Below are 21,121 nucleotides of genomic sequence, written 5' to 3' on the forward strand. Positions count from 1 at the left end.
AACACACAACCAACTAACAAGCAGAAGTGGATTCAAATGTAATTCATAGTGGGCTGTTTGAAAGATCTATGCATGGAGAGAAGCTGTGGATAATTCGCTACCCAGTCATCTTAAATTTAAAGAAATTGTGGATATATGTGGGGAGGCCTTTTTATTTTAAAAGGTGAGGGGGGAAGAAAAAAGCCCTTTCTACATTTTTTTTAGTAGTCTTGCATCCCTTATTTTAATTCCAAAACTGAATTCAGAAGTTGTGTTCTGCTGAACTAACCTTTCTGAATCAGAAATGATACATGATCACTGTTCTAGTATGCCAGTGTGCTCTTGTTAATTCAGAATTACGATTCAATTTTTCTACTTTATCCTGATTTCAGACACATTTGTTTGAATTTACTGAGGGTATGATCTGGTAGATATACTCAGACCTGGAAGGTAGTAAATATGCATTCATTTTCTGTCACTTAGCTGCTCACAAATTGCTTCCTTTCTCTGGCCTAAATTTTGCCATCTGTCTTGGTAATGTCTACTGAAATTTCTAGAGGAAACTTCTTAAGTGAAGTATATCAATTATTTGTATTTATGTGTAGTATTCATTTGGAATTCAGGTAATAAAGAGCTTTAGTGGAGCTGTGGCTTTGTAGGCAAGTGTAAAAATGACCTAGATATGATCTAATCTATCCCATTACACTTGGTCTGTTACGAGTTGCTTGATTTTGCTGGTTTACGAGAAAAATAAATTAGCATCGCTTATAGCTTAAATTACCCTGGAAAATGCACACAGCTTCCCCTGTACTTTCTACAAGTATCTAATTCCTGGTATATTGGGAGCTGGGTGTTTTTACTTGCTGTTATAGCTTGAGATCCGTTGCAAAGACAGCGTAGAAACTTGGGTGCAGCAAGTGCCTGAGGCATCGGGATGTGATGGTGGTCCTGGCGTGCCTGTGTCTTTTGGGTCGAGGACAGCAATTTTGCTTGCCGTTTTTTCAGCCATATTTTCTGAGACACTCAAAATCCTTCCAGCTCTGAAAAAGAGAGAATGTGAATTTTGGAAACTTTTCCTCTGCTCAGCACCTGCGACAATAATTCCTCACTTGCTCTGTTCTTACTGAGCTCTGATGGCACTTGTGAGTGTAGCAGCCTGTTACATGGAGAGCGCTGACTTCGTTTTTTAAAGTAAGGTCAAGGAAGGCATTGCAAGGCTAATTAGGAAAAATATTAATTATGAAAATTATTATGGAAATACTGGAGTTTGTACTAAAGTCTAAGGAAATGTCGAGACAGAGGAAGATCTCCCACTCCAGGTAGTTTTAAGCTGCACAGAGCTGTGTCAAGGGGATTTACCAAATACTCCTTTTATATCCTGTGCTTCTGAAAGAGGTGTCAAATTTGGTTGTCTGTGTGATATCAGTGGGGTTTTTTTGTTTGTTTGTTTTCTCTTAGGGTGGGGAATGGAGAGGTATGTTGTATTTTTGAGGTGTTTCGGGGGTGTTTTATTTAAGTGCTGTATTATGGCCTTGCCTGAACAGATGTTGGCTCTAATGAAATCAGGCATTTGTGATGAGCTCTTGGCTTGTCTTATCTCAAGTGCTTCTTGCATTTATTTAGGAGCTTCCACCTGAAGTACAGTTCAGCAGGATATGTACAGACAACCTTTCTCAAGTGACTTGACTTGTTTGTGGATCCGTTGCTGTTATGTATGTGGGAACATGAGGATGCTCAGAATAACATGCATATCCACTTAGATTCAAGTGCTTGTATCAGTCTAGAGACCAAACTCTCCTGCTTGATGGACGTTAGTTAAGTAGGGAATTATGTTGTCTGTTGCTCAATCTAGTGGTATGAGGCTAATGGTGAAGGATCGGATGTTGTTTGTGTGCTAAAAGCTATTTTGTCTTGCATCTTTTTGTTAGCATCTCATGTTCCAAAGCCATCACTCCACAAAAGAAGACTTGCCAGTCTGTGGAAGGAAGAATGCATGTGAGGAGGTGGAGAGGGCAGTCTAAATCTTCATTTGACGTAGATCTTGAAACAGATAGAGAATCAATTCTAATATCACAAAGAGCTCACAATGTCATTTGTCATAAAATAGGAGAGAACGACGCATACTAAAATCCTTCTGTTGCGTGGCAGGGTCTGGAAACGTATCTCTCATCTGATCTGTTAATTTTTCGAGAAATTTCTCTATCTGCTCTCAGTGGTCTGACCAGTTGTAGGCCATAATTTCAGCACTCTTATGTGTGAGAGCTTATTTATTTGTTTGCATTTTGAAAGTCATAGCATTATTATGGGCTTTGGCAAATAAATAAAGCAATTAATGCATATTTATTGGGCTTTCTGTTTTGTAGCTGGTGCCACGTATATCTTTGGGAAGAGTGGAGGCCTCATCTTGTACACCTGGCCAGCTAATGACAGACCGAGCACCAGAACAGACCGTCTTGCTGTGGGCTTCAGCACGACAGTGAAGGACGGCATCCTCGTTCGCATTGACAGCGCGCCTGGGCTTGGTGACTTCCTGCAGCTTCACATAGTGAGTACATAGAGGTCCACATCCGTGCTGCTCCTAAGTTTCTGTTAACCAAAAATGAATTTGAAGAAAACCATTGTCGTAATATACTGTTTTATTTGTACTTTGTGCTACTGATATCTTCAATGCTCACTTCAGTTAATCTGAGGTAGCTTTTCTCAGCTGTAGAGCTGGCAGAACACACATGCAGCCAAGCTTAGGTGAATGGGGAGATGGGTCAGTAAATCCTGTGGGTTCAATGGCAGTAAGACTTATTCAAAAAATAGAAATATTTCATGGTACTGAATCTGTGGAGTATTGCTCGTCAGAAGGTAAAGAATGAAATAGTGAATTAACTCTTCTCACCGAGAAGATTAAATGAGAATTGACTGGATCCTGAGGTGATGTAAAACAACTGATCTGAGTGCTGCTGTGTGAGTGGTTATTGGAATTTTTTGCTTATTTATTTATTTGATTAGAGAAACCTAGCTAATAGTGCTTTTAGGGAGAAACTGGAATTCTTTCAGAAAAAAAGGAAGGCTAAGATGAGAAACTTAATGGGTTTGGAGGAGCGGGGTTGTTTTTGGTAGATTTTTCTTTCTAAACAAAATGAACAATGAGTTTATCCAAATAGAAGCTAGTCACATAATGCAGTGCTCATGTTAGATGTTTTATGTCTTAATTCACAGTGGAGTGGAGGATAGAGATGGGATTTGTATGAACTTGGGAGTTGTTGACATTTGACAGGCACTTAAAGCTTCAGTTAGTAGGAGGAATGCCAGTGGTCAACCTGTGGACCTAATGTGAATGTTATAGACTTCTAAAGGAAGGGAAGATATTCATAGTCTTAGAGAAGAACTTAGTGTATTGCTCTGAAGCAAGGGTTAGAGCTAAAAGTCATCGTTAGTGTTTTGATGGTTTAATTTCTGATTTTATTTTAAAATTTACCTTTGTTTCAGTAGGTCCAGGTATGGTTGTGAGCTATCACCATTCAACTTTTTATTTATTTATATATTTTGGTATTTTAAATTTAGTTTGTGATTCCTCCTCTACCCTGCCTTGCCCCCACTCCCCCATCAGAATGAAAGAAATGATCAATCCAGGTATCTCTTGCGGGGGAAAAAAGTGGGAGAGAACATTCTACATGTGACAATGTTATGCCTAATGTATATTAAATACCTGAAGGAGGCAAATATAAGTATTAAAGCAAAGATGACCAATGTTAATATATTTATGTATATTTAGCCACTGACTTTTTGAGAAGAAATCGTAAAAAGTGTTTGAACTGGCATTTTGCTGTGTGCATATGGGGGAGCATATTTATTTAGTTGAGGTACTTATTTCTGACTTTTCACCTTCTCCCATTTTCTTGAGAGTTTCATTGGCAATGATCAATGGCAAAAACCGCTTGTCCGTTCTTTTTTGCTCCTCTGCATCACTGAACCAATATGTAATCCAAAAGCCTTAGTATAGTTTATGCTTACTATGCATTATATATAGTCTATACTACTCTAGTTTAACAAGATTTGATGCCATTTTGAAAGTTGTGAAAGTGGCTTTTACTCTGCTGACCAGACATTCCCTAATGCTGTCCATGTGTTTAGGAAACCCTGTATGTTCTTGAGTGCTCATTATAGTCTTTCTGTCTACAAGATTCAAAGTCAGAAAAGATACTTCAATAACAAATTGCACTTTTACTTGCTTTATTTATGGCTCTGTTTGGATTCATTTTTTTAATTACAAGTCTTTCAGACGTTGTGGAAATTTATAAACGAAGGCATCTGGTCTATATGACAAAAAAAAAAAAATACAACAACTGAAACTGAAATTCTTTCTTGATTTACAATGAGATATAAGCTGGCAACTCAGGGAAAATGGATGGCATCAGTGTGGCCTGGGAAGTATGAGGTGTTTGTGTGAACAGCACTAACTGTAGCGCATGGAACAGGGGTGTTATAATAGCATCAAATCCCTCCTTACGAGATTTTTCTGACAACTCAGAGCACCAAGTCCAAACCTGTACCAGAAAATTACCTTGTACAATGGATGCTTAAGAGAGTGCACATTTGAGTTGTGATTGAACGTTTCTATACATTCATTCAACTTAGGCTTCCATGGCTTCTGTTCTGTGATTTATGACATACAGAAATCCTTACTGAGAACAAATGGTGAGGGGAAGACAGCTGCAGGTTGTGATGGATATTCTGCCTCTGATGACTACCAAGAGATAAATCACCCACCCATGCGCACTGCTGCTCTGTTCCGCTCTTGTTCCATCAGATGCGTGTCATAAACTATCACCTCACCTCTGGCTGCAAGAATGGAGTTGTGAGGAAGTGACACTGGTTTTCACATAGTTTCTAAATTGTGTCTAGAAAGTAAACTTTAGGCTTAGCCAAAAATTCTACCGGAATTGAAGTTTTGCTTTAGTAATCTCAAGCTAATAGAGATCCATCGCTTGGCACCAGGCTGCAACTAAAGGCTGCAGGATTTGACCTAGAATATTCTGATTCTCAGTCAATACCTATTTAAAAAAATAAATAAATAAAACAAGCCCCAGTCTTCCCTAAGTTAAAGCTGACGTGACTAAATGCAGATTGAGCAGGAAAGGCAGTTTGCTCTTTGGCCAAGTACAGGAGACAACACCTAGTATAACATGCTTGCCTAGCTAAGAAGGTGAACTAATTAATGAGCAGGGATAACCAGACTGCCAACCAAATACAGGAGGGAATTCAAATAAATTCTGGAGCAAAACATGAAAATTTCTGGATCATTAGAAGGTTTGAGACCAGAATGTGCAAACTGTCTGAAAAGTTAACATACTCAAGTTAAAAATCTGAGGTGGAGAACTTAGCCTTGGATTGGATCTAAAATTAGACTCCACCTGTGAGTGCACTCTGCAGGTGTCCTGATCATGTATGGAAAAATACTCAACTGAAACTTGCTCAGAGACTTCTGAATAAGCTGTCGTTAGTGGGCACAGCCCGAGGGTTAACATACGTACAAAGCCTTGAAACTTGGCTCTCCTGAGTGTGTCTTCTAAACGTTTGTAGCTGAGCCTTTTTTGGAAAATTAAATAGTAATGTTTGCCTCTAAATAACACATGACTTCTGAGTTAAAGTACTTGGGTATTAACAAGACATTGCTTATATAAGATATGGTGAGTGCATTGTGGTACCTTACCAAGTGTCCCTTGTCTGCATTGTGGTCCCCACTGCTTTCTTGCAGCAGAGCAGCCTTCCTGCTTGAGCAGACCAGACGGCACTGGCGCCACAGGGCTTGGGGAGGTCCTGCTGTCCCCTAACAGCAAGAGCCAACTTGGACTCTTTGGCAGGCATTAAGCTATCGAATTGCTGCAAACTTGAATTCTAGGGGTCACATAGAGCATGTCACAAGTATTTACTTCCCTTCTACAGCTATTGATGAATAGAAATTGTAAGTAGCATCTTCCCTTTCTCATAGCGTTGCAGTCATCTTCAGCCAAGTCTTGCATCCTTGCTTGGTTCCATTTATTTTGTTGTTCACGGAAATGATTTAAGTGTATCTCTGTAAATTAGCATTGAAGTACATTAGCAGCATGCATATGGTCAGTTACTCCATTTCCTTAGGAAAGTAATTTCCAGTTAATGGAAGGAAATTTCTTGAACTACATGAACTTCCTCACAGAAGGACAGAACAGTGTTAAGCATCTTGGCTTGCATGGAAGAGTGCAAAATAGTTGAAAGAATATGTTTAACGTGTAATTTCATGTTAAAAATGAAGAAAGCAGGCACAATATCGGTGTCAGTAACAAAGATGCCTCCCTTTACAGAAAGCCCATCCAAAGGCTTAAATCTGGTATTTGAAGAGATCTGAGTGCTTTTGTCAGCTCTGTGCTGTGAGGTGTGGTGTAGGCTTTAGGGGTGAATTTCTCAGTACCATTATATCATGTAGATTCCAGTTGACTCTTTTCATGACTCTTAATTTAGTAGACATGATTGATTATTGAAAGTATTTTACTTAGGATAGTGAAATGACACTAGAGGCTAACGTGCCCTCCTTTTGTCCTGTGGCATTTTCATAACTAAAAAATAAGACAAATCTGGATGAATTAAGAAATTTTATCTTCAGCTAAACAGAAAAGATGCCTCTTAAATCTATCCTTGAAAAGTTAGACCTTTCTGTTTCTTTTGGATCAAATGATCAAAGCTCTGGAGGTAGGTGCAACAGCAGCTAAATATTTAAGTTTTTCAAGGCATGCTGAAAAACTCTTTGGTGTTCTTAGTGAGCCTAGAAAGACACACAAGAAGGTTGGAACTTCTTCAGAAAAAAGCTGAGGAAGGACACGCAGCATCAGCAAAGCCATAAGCTGCGTTGCGTGGCCTGTGCCTGAAAGGGGGCCTTTCTTCCTGACCATGTACTCTGAGAACACTTGTACAAAGAGATTAGTACAACTTAGATTGTGCATGCAAAAGGGAACGTAAAGATAACTGCTTGCCAATTATGTCAGGTTTACGGTATGAGAGACCATGGCAAGCATATATAACTTGGCCATCATTATCTTGCCTGCCACAGGCTATATCTAAATGAGCTTCGAATTTGACGTATGCGTGTTGGTGGCCGTCTTGTCAGTTGGTGTAAATTGCCAAAGATCATTTTTTGATAGAGCCGTACCCAAGGATCCTGTCCCAAAATGCCCTCAGAGTCTTACACTGTCCTTCTCTAAACTCCTTGGGTCTGCAAAGTCCCATGTGTTTGTACTTGCATGCCACATTTGCTCTTCCCTAGAGCACAGAAGAGCTAGCAAAGGAAAACTAATTTGAAGGGGAAAAAAATGATCCACAGTTTTTCCAAAGTGCTTTTCAAAGTGTTATTGTTACTGCTGCTTTTATTTTGGAAAGGCCATCCAAAAATCCATTTTTAATGTATCTGAATGAGCTCACATTATGCATAGTAATGGTCCATCTATTTTTTATCAGTTAGCTCTCGGGAACGTGTCTGCAGCGAGGGCAGGGGCGGAGAGGAGACCTTCATATGTTAAGGAGCCCCTTGCCCCAGCGAGCCGGTCTGCGGCCTGCCCGGCTCGGGGCTCGGCACCCCACGGGATCTCGGGACTCGGGACTCATCCTGCTGCAGCCCCTGCCTTGCTGCCAGTAGCTGCCCCAGGTGCACGAATGAACCACAGAACTGAATGCAACAGTGCAAGAAATAGCACATTGGCGTCCTGTGGCTGAAGATGATGGATTTTTTTTTAGATCCCCAGCTCTATTCAGGCAGTTTGGAAGCTCCGTGCTTGGATACAGGAATGTGTTAACTCCTCACTTGGCGACAACGTGTGCAGAGACCCCGGTGCTCTCGCTGTTGTCACTGAAGGTCAGGGGCCTGATCTGGTGTGTGGTAGGAAGAGCTGGCTGCTAGGGCAGTGCTAGCATGAATGGCAAAACTGCAAGCTGGACTGCAAATTAGCCTGATTGGAGTCACAAATCTGAAAATAACCTTGGGGCTTCAGCTGGGCAGGCCAGCTGAGTTCAGGTGGATAACAGAGAGTGAAAATTAAGAATTGGGGGAGATGGAGGAAGAATCAATGGGAAAAAGGTAGTGTGGATAATTCCATGAAATGAGACTTAAGGACCTATGCATAATTAAATTTGGCACCTTGGTTTTCCACAGAGACAGGAGCTGCTGCCTCATCATGGCAACTGGTGTGTAGCCATAAGATCATGCTTTGGTGTAGTGAGCAGAATTAACTGTACTTGGGGTGTCGGGGGCAATAGGAGGAGAGAAATACTGTCTACTTTAGTGTTGTATCACTTTGGAAGTCCAGAAGCAAAAGCCATGTTCCTAAATTAGGCAAAAATCATAGTGATCGTGCTTATATGAGAGATTCGTTCCAGAGGATAAAGATTCTGGTTAAAATACTCCCTGAAACTTGAACTGGTTTACTGTGTGGTAGTTTGTCTTGAGATTTGCTGTAACTTTTTGACTCACTATTTAAGTATTAAATGATCAGATCTCAGAGCCATGCCAAGTATTTATCCAAAGACCTCAAATTACAGTAAATGTGTTTAGTATACTGTGTAAGCAAATATTATATTTTGTGTGATATTTTCTTTCTCCTGTAATTATAATGTTTATGTAGAAGACTTCATGCAGAGCTTTGCTGTATATCGTAATATCAAGGAAACACTGGAACTTGTTTTGGTCCTGAGAAAAATGTAGTTTTTGCTTTTCATAATGTTTTTCTTTAAATACAAGGGAGTGAAGTGATCTTGGCTTTTTGACAAGGTCAAAGTGAGAAACCAGCACAAGCTCCAGTGAAATTGTTTCCTTGAACTATCTGAAGCCTGGAGGCTGAGATAAGTCTTGAGGATTTCAGTGGTCATCCAGAAACAGACTAAAATCTTTCATACTTGCAGACTCTCGATTAACAATTTGCAAGATCTTTTTGGTTTGATTTGGAGGGTAGTGATGTTGTTATTTTGTTTTGTTTTTCTTTACAAGAAGCACCGAACTTAGAAGCATGTTCGTACCAACACATCTGTATGCTTGGGCAAATTCCACCGATAGATTCTAAATTAAATTTCCTTGTAATTAAAGCCTTTATCACCTTCTTTACGGTTGCATAAAAAAAAAAAAGGCAAAATACATTCTTGATCTTGATGCTAATGGATCACAGCAAGGTATGATAATAACTCTTTGCCTATTCAAATATACACAGTATTACTCAAAAGCAATTAAGCAAGGGCAATTGTCAATTTAATTTACCCCTGACTTGATGTCTGATGTGACCTTCTCATCAGAGGTTAACAACTACTTGTTACTACATCAGCCACAGTGAAATGAATTGTTTCTCCATTAAACATCTAGAAAGAGCATCTTAAATGGAAAAATAATACTGAATCTTACTAGAGAAATACAACGTTCATCTACTGCTGAGTATATGTAATATACTTGCACATTTTTAGAGGCAGAGGAAAGATAACTTGACCACTAAAATGCAACCAGTTCTGGGATGAAACTGCTATTCTTTAAAACCAAAGGACTAGTCACTAACAGTTTGGTATTGGAAGCAAATGAAAATGCTGTCTTTTCCTTCTCCAAGGATCCTGCAGCAATGATTCAGACAGGAAAGTGCACTGAACTGGAGTTTGGCTAGTTGCTCAGCATCCAAGGTCTTACAAGTTTAGTTGTGAAATCTTCACCTGTCTGAGCTTTCAAGACACTTGGGGCATAGTTCTGCTCAGAAACATCACCTCAGAGGCAGTTACTACAGTCTTGAAGATATGTGTTTTATTTCATCTATTTAAGTCTCTGAATGTCTTCAACAGGTACATGGGAACCTCCTAATAGATCAAGAAAAGGAACATACCAAGAGATGAAATGATGTGCCCGCAGTCATAGCCTGGGAACTAGAGCAGGATGACTCTTGTTATTCATCCTTTCTTAGATAAGTAGGCCTCAGCGTTTTCTTCTCTCTCCAGAAAAAAAGTGGTGGAATATCAGCTTTTGGGGAGGATAGTGCTCTAGGAAAACTCTCCTGCTGCTGAACAATTGGTTCTCAGATTTTTATTATTATTATTTTTATTTCCATTCACATGCTTATGAAGCCTGAACTTGCTTAGCTCTTGTGCTGTTAAGATTGTGGTGTGGAGTGATATTATTTGTGTTAATACACTTCTCCCTTTAGTTAACCTTTCAGTGCATAAAGAGTGATTGGACTGAAAGCTTCATGCTGGTTTGGAAGGCTTTTATGTTAAATATGTGACTTGGGCATTTTCCTCTCCCAGCTCTTTATGAAAAAGAAGTGGGATGGGAAAGACTGCAAAAGGAGTCTGAGACTCAGCTGAAGGAAAGATTATGTAGTGTGAAAGCACCCTTAACTATCTAGCCATATCTTTTTCTGCTACATTTAAACTGCTGGTACTTTGTTTAATCAATTTGGAGCTTACAGAAAGAGACAGACTGCCTCATATGACTGAGTCAGTGTAAAGCATCAGCTGAGTATGCTTTTTGCCTGTGCTTGATTGCCAGGTGTATTACTAGCTCTCAATGTCCAGATTCCCTTCTTTCCATACAGCTTTGTATGAGCTTATTCTTTATTTTGTCAATTACTGATGTCAGGAGTGCAGTTTCTGGAAGCTGGGTAATGGAAATCATTAGGCATGGCAGGAGCATCCTATACTGAGTTGCCTTTGCTGTCTTGTCATGTCTTTCATTCTTTTAGACACCTTCATCTGAAAGCCAGCAGCACATAATAGTTAATGTGGAGATGTTGATAAAACCTTTCAGTAGTGACTGCAGACCAGCTCCTGTTGTGACCTGGGCATCATTTAGTAAGAACTGGAGGTTCTTGACTGCTGGTTTGTGGTGGTCACTGGTGCATCTTGCCAGGAAGCTTGTAGGTTTGTCTACTGTAGGCTTCATTTTTATTGTGTGTTGAGCTCCTCTTTGAGGTGCTCCATCAACCTCCAACATCATGAGGAGGGGGGGGACTATCGACACCTTGCCACAGATGATTATTTTATAGGACTGTCGCATCAGATCACCATTAGGACTTGTTCTTGAACCTTGCTGTATTGGGACCCAGCCATTCCTAGTCCGTTGTCCTGTTACGCCAAGGAAGATTCTTGAGATGACACTGCAGGAAAATCCTGACTTACTGATTCTGTCCTATTGTGAGACTGAATAATTCTCTTCCTGTCTTGGTATTTAAAAAAATTTATCAAGTATCTTCCTTGCATTTGTGAGGCTTCTCTATTTGTCTTGGTTATATAAATGTACATGTAGCTCTCGTGGTTGTCTGTGATATTTTTGCGTCCTCGAACTGCGTTTTTGTCTTCTGTTCCCCTTCCCCTGCGGGGAGGGAAGGAGGCTGTGGCTTCTCATGTTTCTTTAAATCTTAGCCTGCAGAGAGTCAAATTATATATAGGCTTCTTAAAACAGTTGCTATGAAATACCTCAGTTCCTAAAAGGAGATGATCTCCCCTCACAAAATCATCTCTATTTTGATTGGAGTGTTTAGGAAAAATTTTATATGGCTCAGACTACCTTAAATGTTGTGAAATTGTTTTACTTGAAACTTGCTTCAAAATGATTATCGGTTTGTCTCCTGGTGAGAATTTGCTTCCTGTTCTATACACATGTGCTGGCTTTTTTTGATAGGAAAAAAAAAAACATGTTTTAGCTTAGGAGCTTGCGGGTGACATTTTTAGCATTGCTGATGATGCCTCCTAAGTTGGAAGCAAAACACAGGAGAGGAACTTGCTGGGTGTCCCCTGCCCCTTGGTGCCTCACGGCTTCTCTCTTCTGCCTGTAAGAGGTCAGGTGCCCGCTGCACCTGCAGAGCAGTCGTATTCCCTGCGCCCACAACTTGTGCTAGGGCTTTCACCAACCGTGTGTGCAGCACGGTGGGCACTGCAAGGCTGTGCCAGGGCTCATTTCACATTTCATGCAGGCCAATTTCTTGCAATCCGCGCGTTGCAGCTGCAGGTGGACTGGGCGATAAATTCAATTGCACAAGCAGTGCTGCTCTCTGCAGGCGGGGTTGGTCCCTCAGCTGCAGCACCAGTAACCCGCATTGCTGTAGGCTGAGCTTGGCGTGTGGAGAGCCACCAGCTCAGTGTGTCTGTCATGTCTCTTCCTAGAAAATGGGCCGTCTGTCCCAACTTAGTATCCCTTTTCAACACCTCTTGTAGGCAAGATAAATCAGCTCTTATTTTTGCAGTGGAAAGGTATAGAAAAGTTATGAGCCTGACTCCTTATGTAATTGCTGGAGTTATGTGAAGGTTAGGGAGAGCGCTGTTTTGAGGCTTAGTCATTGTTTTTTCACCCACTAGAATTGTCAAGGTTCTCGGAGGGGGAGCGTGTAATGCAACCATCGAATGGCAGCCAGGTGGATGGGTATCTATTTACAGCCCCGTCTGGAGTAGGAGCTAACACTCTGTCTGCAGCCACACACAGACAAAACCCAAGTCAAGAATTAAGGCTACATTTCTCTTTTTTTTTTGCTTTTAGCCTCCCTGACAAAAGCCTCCTCCTGTTCATAATGGTTGGTTAAGTAATGTCACTTTCTTGCTGTCCTGCTGTAGCACATTACTGCTCTTTTCTAGTATATCTACTTAATCCTTGAAATCTGTTTCAAATTAAGCCAAACAGTGTCCTTTTTTAAGTGAAAATGCTCTCTTAATGTGAAAATATCTTCTAATGATACATCTGGATCTTACATTGTGTGATATTGTTGTTTTAAAAATGAAATTCTTTGCTAAGTTCACGCTTAGGATGTTCTGGAGGTATTTGGGAAGTTATCTACATGATGTGTTGTAAAAGATTTTTTTACGACAGCAGAATGCACTCAATTTTCAGAACAAATTTTCAGACAGTAACGTTTTCCAGTGGGTTGTCCTGTGTCATGGCTTAAACACGTATGCATGATTCCTTGAGCACTCGTGTATTCCAAGCTCAGTGGCAGCTGGTGTTAAATGATAATGCTAGGTTAGAAGGCAAGGGGGGTGTCTTCTGGTTTCTGTTGTCAATCTAGAAAACCATAAACATTTTGACACAGTAGATGACATGTTGGCTCGGTTAATAAAAGCCTGTATTAGAGGAACTCGTGTGCTGCATAATGTGGAGCCTTGCAGTGATTCTCAAGATGGTTGTTGTGCTTGGGAACCTGTGAGGTGCAGCTGGGCAACGCTGTCCATGGTGCTCTTTGGAAGCACCTCAGTTGCATTGGGAACAGCTTCCCTGGAGGATGCCGGCCCCTCTCTGGGGCTGCAGGGCAGTGCCTTGGTGCACATTGAGGCAGTGCAGCCAAGCCCCGTCTGTTTTGGCTGTGTGTCTTAATATCCTCTGACCAGGAGTCCAAAGCCTTTTCTTTCTCACCTTATTGTTATCCTACCCCTACCACAACAGCTTTTGCTTAGGAGGTTAATTTAATTTTAGTTAAGGAGGTTAGTTTAATTTCTTTTCAGAAGCGGGATAGCTGGAGGTTCCTGGGATGCTGACTTAACATTCAAACTTGGCCTCTAGCAGAGTCATTTTATTTTTCACAATGCTTGTACTCATGAGTCAAAGGCCACTTTTCTGCTAGAAACTCGAGCTGGTTGTTCCTTCCAAACACTGCTGATGAGGAAAGAGGTTTCAGAGTCTCGAATTTTGGCTAGGTCTGGTCAGAAGGATATATTTGAGCTAGTTGTTACAGACAGAGCATTAACTACTTAATCTTTCCAGTACCTTTTCATTTTTTTAGTATGTCGTTGGTTTTTAATAACTTTTTGGAACTGCAGTACGGCTAGAACAACATCTTGATGTCCCCTGCCTGTGGGAGTAGGCTGCACGTTCTGGAAATCAGGCATGTAAGGGGCAAGGTGAATTCATCTGCAGGACTCGGACTCCGGTGAGGTTATTGCTTTCTGTCTTTATCCAGTGCGATGCCTAGTGGCGCTGTCTCTCTTCAAAATAAATGTATTTTTTACCAAATGGAAGAGTGAAAGGGAAGAAAAATTGTTCTTGTCACTGGGTTAAAATTAGAACAAGAACAACAAAAATAGCTCCCTGCATAATTGGGGACTCTCAGCTTGCATTGCCTGGGCTAAAGAGCTTGTGGTCCACTTCACGGTGGCAGTGCACTGTCTTGGATGTCTAAATTAGGTCCAGACACATGAGACTTTTTTTTTAAGGATTTAAGTAGGCCAAGACACTAAAGGTCTCAGCTTCAGACAAGAAATGTAATTTTGAGAGGTGCTTAGCTGTCTGGTGCTGAGCTGGGTTTGTGCTGCTTCCCCCGATCCCTTCCTGTGTTTGAGCTGTTAATGGGATGTACTAGGACAGCGTACTCAGATGTGCAGATCTAAGGATGTGCAACATAAATTAATCTCAGATTTTAGGGAAATTTAGATGGCAACCATAAAATAGTAGTATTGTGAACTCTGTTTTAAAAGCCTTTAGAAACTCCAGGGGGACCTGGAACTAGAATATGCGGCATGGAAGGAGGACTGCTTGGAGGTGCGGGGTGCTGTATTGCACTGATGGAAACAGCTCTGCAGCCTGGCTCCTCTGAAAGCCCTCTGATTGCTCTTGATGGTAACACACTGTTGTTTTGAGAATTTTCCCAGGGATCAATATTAGGTCGGAGGGTTTTGTGATGATAATGGCTCAGTAGCAACCCTGATAACTTTCTGTTGGGTTTCTTTGTTATTCATGTCTTTTGCATTTGACTGACAGACTTATCTAAACATGGCTAAGTCTAGTATGAATAAGCATAGCATCTCATTTTAACCCATGCTCCTGAATAAGGTGTAATCTTTCTAGAGCTGTGTGGGCAAACATCTTGCCAGTTTCTACATCAATTTTTACAGTGCCAGAGAAACTTGTGCAAATTTGAGAGCTCGGTGATGTGCTGTGTATAAGTTTGGATGGGGGCCAAGCTGAGAAAAACTTTCCTAGCCTGGATGAGGCAACTGTAGTCTTCATCATCCAGTGGGTGGGAGGGATGGACTCATCCCTTTAGAAGCAAGGCTGAAACATGCATTTCTCAAAAAGACACCAAGGAAATGCAAGTTAATATGTAAAATGGACCAGCCTTTCTTGAAACTTGCAAGAGTCCTTACGGTGTTAACAGAGTCCTAGAGTTCATCAGGAAAGTATTTGCAGGCGGAGCTTCCTCAGAGTGGGAATATGGGATTAAAAGAGATACAAAATGAATATGTTGGTCGGGTATCTACTATAAAACTTGGATGACTGGATGATGGTCCGCACGTAGCTACACTGCACACAGCGGTGGAATTATCCTTGGGGTGTTTATCTCCTGAGGACAAAAGATGGAACTGCCTGCAAAATATTTATAAAGGTAGTTTGTTCTCTAGATTTCTGATGTGTAAAGGGGAAGGAACACTGTATCAGTAGAAAGCTTAAGAGTAGTGTTCATGTAGTGCTGGTTGTTTTTGTTTCGTTGATTAACCAGATTTAAACGTGTGTATGTGTGAGTGGGGTGTTTTTTCTCTCCCCTCCTCTCCAGTGACCTCAGGAAGAGAACTTACCAGTTTGCAAGAGAATGAAGGCCACAGTATGTTCCTGACATAGCAAACATAAAATGGGAAAAAGTAATTATCCAAGTTAAAATGTGATTACAGTGCTAGAAACAAAAACCTGAATAAGATGAAAAGCATTTAAGTTTGGAAAAATAGCAGCTGAAAGATAACTGCTTTTAGCAGTAATAGAGAATTCTGAAGTAGGAACAGACCAATATTCTAATCATTCCCTCTCAAGGGAGTTTGTTTTACATTTTATACATCTTTTTTTCCCCCCTGCTCTACTTCCAAAAGCTTCAGATGATAAGGATTTTTCCATATCCTAGAAATGATGATTTTACAACTGAATAGAATTTCATATTAAATATAAATAAAATTAAATCTTAATGTGGAACACTGACAAAACATGTTTCTATTAATATTCACAATTTTCAAAAACACAAACTTTTTTTTTCCCCTCAGTAGTGGATTTATTTTGCCAAGAAAATAAATTTCACATATGCAGACAGTTACTAGGATTTCTGCTTTCTTTTTCTGAAGACAATTTTTACCTGCTAATATTCAGACATCTTTCAAGGTTATTCAAAAATATAGCTCTCTATAGCAAAAACTTGACAGGATCTTCACTACCTGGATGAAGGTATATTTTTGAATGATGAATTCATTAAAAAAATTCACATGTATTACTGTGATTCTTTATAAGGAATGTGAACCCTACCTTAAAACCTTCTTCGCCCCATGGTCCAGTGCTTAATCACTGAGTATTTCTAGTAATGCAGATGCGAGACCAGAGACCAGTGCAGCAGTAGGGGTGGTGGCAGGTACTTTTATTTTTCACTTTGAGGCTTTTCCTTAAAAGTCTCCGTCTTGAAAATATATATGTGTGTGTGTGTGTATACATTTTTATATATGTATGTATATAAAAAATCTCCTTTGTAAACCAGTCGTAATACAGTTGCAAAGAGGTATCATCAGCCCTAAAAACTTCTCACTGTCTCCTAAATACTTCTGGCTATGGAAAGAGAATAGTGGACCAAGTGTTTAATAATTGATAGCTTTCTGTAATGGATTCAGCCTTTGTAATTAACCTTGTATTTCATCTGAAACTTGTCTACATTTTCAGGTCAGGCACTCAGTGTGGGATACACTGAACTGTCAAAAAGAAATATGAAGTGATGTGCTGGGAACTCTAGAACAGGTTAAACATACAGTGCTGGGAGGCTGAGACGGGCTTCATTTAAAAAGCACTGCCAGCTTCTTTACACACGCTTGCATTACACCAGCCTTTCTGCATCAGTTTGTCTGCCCCAGCCGTTGTGTAAATACAAATGATGGGAGGAAAAAGATTGCTAATACAAGAATCCTTTATGGAAGAGCTCTGTATGAGAGAGCATGGGAGAGGTGGTGAGTTTTTGTTGTGTGCAGATCCTTCAATGAAGCGCCCTTGTCCGTCCCAGGGCAGAGCATTGCCCAGGGCTCTTGCTTTCCTTGCTGTGACTGTTTGCTCTTCTGCTGCAGTGAGTGTTCCTTAAAACACATGAATAGCTTGTGTTTCGATCTCACCCTGCATAACCTTAGGGAGAAGACCCACTTACCCAGTGCTGTTCCTGTCCGATTCCAGCTCAGGATCAGTTGAAAAGAGGACGAAAGAATTAGCTAATAATGCACTGTCTGCCATCTAGCCTTATTAGGCTGTTGCTGTATTTGTTTAAAAGCAAACTAGTAATTTTTTATTTGTGACAGTGTAATATATCTCTGTTTAAAAGCCTGGAGAATGGTGGCCAGAAAAATCTACTTATTACAAAAACAATCATTACCTTAATAAAGCAACATAAGGTAATACACACAAAATACCATCAACAGTTAAATTCACCCCAGCAGTGATGTGTGCTTACAGTAATTATCATTCTCAACTTCCATCTAAGCTGAGCGAGACCAAAACAGACTGACCCAAGTAGAGTTTAATGGGAAACAGTTAATGCTTCACTAGCCTAGATGAAGAGCTGATTCAAGTTCCATTCAGGAAGAAAGGCTGCTTGGAACTATTGACATTTCTGCTTCTCTCTGCAATTATAGGAAACATTATTGCCACCTTTTGGAAGATGATTAAAATAATTGCCATCTTTTTGTTCTCCTCCTTCAACAACAATCACTGGGTGCTTGCTTCTTTCTGTGTCTTGACATGTTAATGCTTTGAATCAGTTTTGCCAGGCAAAAAGCTAGGCTCAGCATAATTGAGCCATTTCCCTGTCACAGTGGTTTGCTTCTGAATCTTGTTACTTTCCTTGGGTTGTAGCGAGGTCAATCATATTCAGTCAAATGGCTGAGCACATAAAAAGTGTATCAGAATGAAGTACCTGAGCTCCGTGCAAGTTGGAGGGAAAATGTGGAAGGACAGTCTCGAGGAAAGAGATGCCTTGGCAAACTTTTACTAGCAGGAGCCAAGTTAGGACTTGCACTCAGCTGAATTTGTCCTGCAAAGAGCAGATTTATTGGCCTTGTGCCACGTGAGTCACCACTTATCAACACAGACGTCGTGTGTGGTGCATGTGTGATCATAATGTCAAAGCAGAACATCCCTGTGTGCTGCTGGGCTGTCACAGGTACCTTCGTATATTCATGCAGCGTCGTGGCCTAGCAGCACAGCCCCGGTGCAAGGTGACCTTGCCGATCCTGCCGGCTGGTAAGGTGACATGATGCGGTGCCATCTCGGACGGATGCGGTGCCATGCCCCAGTACCGCAAGTATTGATTCAGCAAGAGGGATCAGTCTCCTACCTGCTGTGCCATTGCCAGGGTTATCGACCCAGAAGTGTGATGCAAGGTCATTCCTGAAGACATCACAGGGCGCTGTCGAGTTCTGCTCTCGTTGCCTATTGCTAGAGTGCAGCCGACCATTGTCACAGGCTAATTTATCTCTCTTTATGAAGATTATCAGATGTTCTGGCAAAGTTGGTTCTTGTTTTGTAATTTTCAATACAGCGTTGCAGATTTATGTAACGTGAGCTTTCATGTTACTGTGCCCTGGCATTCACAAGGATATTAGCCCATCATTAGTTGGCTTAATAGGTCCATCTCTATTACCACCAGTAGGAGTGCCCACAGACTTGGGGACAAATTTATCCTTATTAATCAGTTTTTGTGGAAGCTGTTCTAGCATGGCATGGTGTTCTGTGTATTGCAGGGTAGCTCCAGCTGTATTTCTGGCTCCAGAAAGAAATAGTCCTGAAGGCGCAGAATTTGTTTTAGGGCTAAAGCTTGCTGAGGCAAAGGGCCTAAGGCAGAGCCGTGGCATAGGAAATTTCTGCCCAACTGTTTTGGGATTTTGATGGTAATAACTTGAAATTAAGCCATTTTAATGGGAAACGCCCATTAAACGTCAAACGCCCTTACTAGGACCAAGTCCTTTCTACTAATCTTCAATGTAGTGCAGCTGACTTATCCCACAATTTTTGATTCTCATTGATGTAGGGCTCCTTGAGGGATCACTTGTTAATACTGTTTTACATTGCAGTTTCATACTGCAGAAGCATTTGCCATGTCAAACACTGGATTATGCTGTCAAATAAAGCAGACAAGTGCAGCAGCCTGGTAACAGTGGGATGGAGGCATCTTCCTTTGTGTCGGTAATTATCAGTATTCAAAAGGAGGCAGAGAAAAGGTAAGTATTAGCAAAATGAGACTTTGGTAGTGAGCTATTTACACATAGCTTGAGGTTAGCTGTGGAGCTATACTAGGGGTTTATTCTTTCAGGTTGTGCAGCTATTCCTCTTGATAACAGTAATTTCAGTACTTGGCAGTCACATGATTTTTGCCTCCTCCCAGCTTGTTTACTCTGGATTTTTGTGTTGTATGGTGTGTTTTGGCTCTTATTTTATGCTTTTTGATCTCTGGAGGACTACAGAGAAAAATATCTTTATTCCCCCATTTCACATTGCTGATAAATGAATAAAACTATTCCAAAATAAACCAGAAATCCCCCTTAGAAATGCATAGATAGAATAGTGAATAGGTCATAAAGTATCTCTGTTCTTCTGGCTGCAGGCAAGCCCCTCAGCCAAAAAATAATGACAAGTTTTGACTAGAATCTGTTATTTGTGTGTGATTTTTTTTTTTTTTTTTTTTTTATTCCTCTTACAGATACCCTTTGTCAAAATGTGGATCACTTTGCACTGGGGGCTATTAAGGGCCCAATCCCCCCTCCACGTCTTTGTTTTAATAATTGTGCAACTATAAATGGTCTGTTATTGCCCTAAATAGAAGGCATGGAGGGACTGCTCAGTCTGTAGTGTTTCGCTTGAGTCTGTGTTGGCTTGGGCTGTCACACACATTGCACCAAAGAACCAGAGGCTTTTTGAAGATGCTTAGAGTGGGTATGGATAATATGAGGTCCTGTCAAGCTTTCCTCCTGCCTCCTACCCTCCCCAAGCCTTGCAAGACTACAGGCAACAGCGCTGGCTGAGTGAAAGACAGCTATAGCTATTACCAGATAACACAACCTTTCATTCAAAAGCTTGAATACAATGGCAAGTTATCTATGGGAAAGAATATATTCAGATCTGTATGAAGAGCTTAGTGTTTAGTCAGATATTGATTACCTGAGTTTTTGTGTGGATAGGTAAGTAGGATTTCTGTGGTGATCTCCTGTCAACTCTGATGTGTTTCCATTTTCTCTTTCTAACGTGGGAAAAGCTGCATTAGATGTTCAAACTTAGGAAGCAGTTTGATTTTAAAATGGTAATTTTGATGTTTCTTTTATTGGTAAGGACGCTTATTTGCAGGGAACCAAATTAAACTGCTCTTTTACCTCCGTACTTCTACAGAGTAGAAGTAAAGGCTTGAATGCATCTGTTTCCTAGTAAATAATTCACCTGAAATGAATTTCAAATTAATCACTTGAACCAGGATAAGTAGCCAAAACCTGGCTGAGGGTGTGTAGGTAGGCAGAGGCTCTTGAGGAGAGAATGTGTCTACATGTGTGCATCAATGCATGTAGAAGAGAAGGTAGGGTGCAATCTGGGGAAGAGGGCATGTAGCTGTAGGTGAGATTGTATTTTTAGTAGTAGGAGATTACTTTGATGCAAACTGTTCTAGCTTCCCTTCTTTAATTTTAACTTGTAGCTTTGAAATTCTTGTTAAGGATTTTCTGATTTTCAGTACTTTAAGGGAGCTTTTTGAAACATAGTCCTTAGACATTAGGGCCTAGGGAGAAATGAAGCAGGGAAGGAAACTTTTCATCTCAAACAAAGCATGAAAGTTAACTGGGGAAAAAAATCATCTGCATTTTTTCCCATGTGGGAGGTGGAGAGGAGGGGAAAGGATGAAGAAACTTCATCATTACACAGTTCTGCACAGAGCTGAAGAGAAGAAATCTTGGTAATTGATGTTGCTGTCCTCTTGGACAGTGCAATAGCTCTTGATGTACAGTACCAAATTACATGGAAAATTACCATGGAAGGAGGGTCAGAATCTGAACAAATGCTAGGAGATTCTTAATTATCTATTTAATGTTGGTAGCATAACTTACCAACTTTATTTCCTGATTCAGGTTTTGTGTTTTAAGTAGTTTTTCCTTTTAACTGTTTCCAAAAGACAAGTGATATTTGAGATTTTTG

General features: G+C 40.6%; 1 protein-coding gene across 3 annotated transcripts in view; it reads left to right on the top strand.

The window, feature by feature from the left end:
- NRXN3 (neurexin 3) overlaps positions 1-21,121 on the top strand; it is an 826,423-nt gene that overhangs the window by 581,577 nt on the left and 223,725 nt on the right. For all 3 annotated transcript variants that reach the window (XM_026048287.1, XM_026048285.1, XM_026048284.1), the window contains one exon: positions 2,343-2,524. In XM_026048287.1, the coding sequence (XP_025904072.1) occupies positions 2,343-2,524 (182 nt within the window). The remainder of the gene's footprint in view (positions 1-2,342; positions 2,525-21,121) is intronic.

This window comes from Nothoprocta perdicaria, unplaced genomic scaffold, assembly GCF_003342845.1.
Source record: "Nothoprocta perdicaria isolate Ctin4 unplaced genomic scaffold, notPer1 scaffold_53, whole genome shotgun sequence".
Classification (NCBI taxonomy): domain Eukaryota; kingdom Metazoa; phylum Chordata; class Aves; order Tinamiformes; family Tinamidae; genus Nothoprocta; species Nothoprocta perdicaria.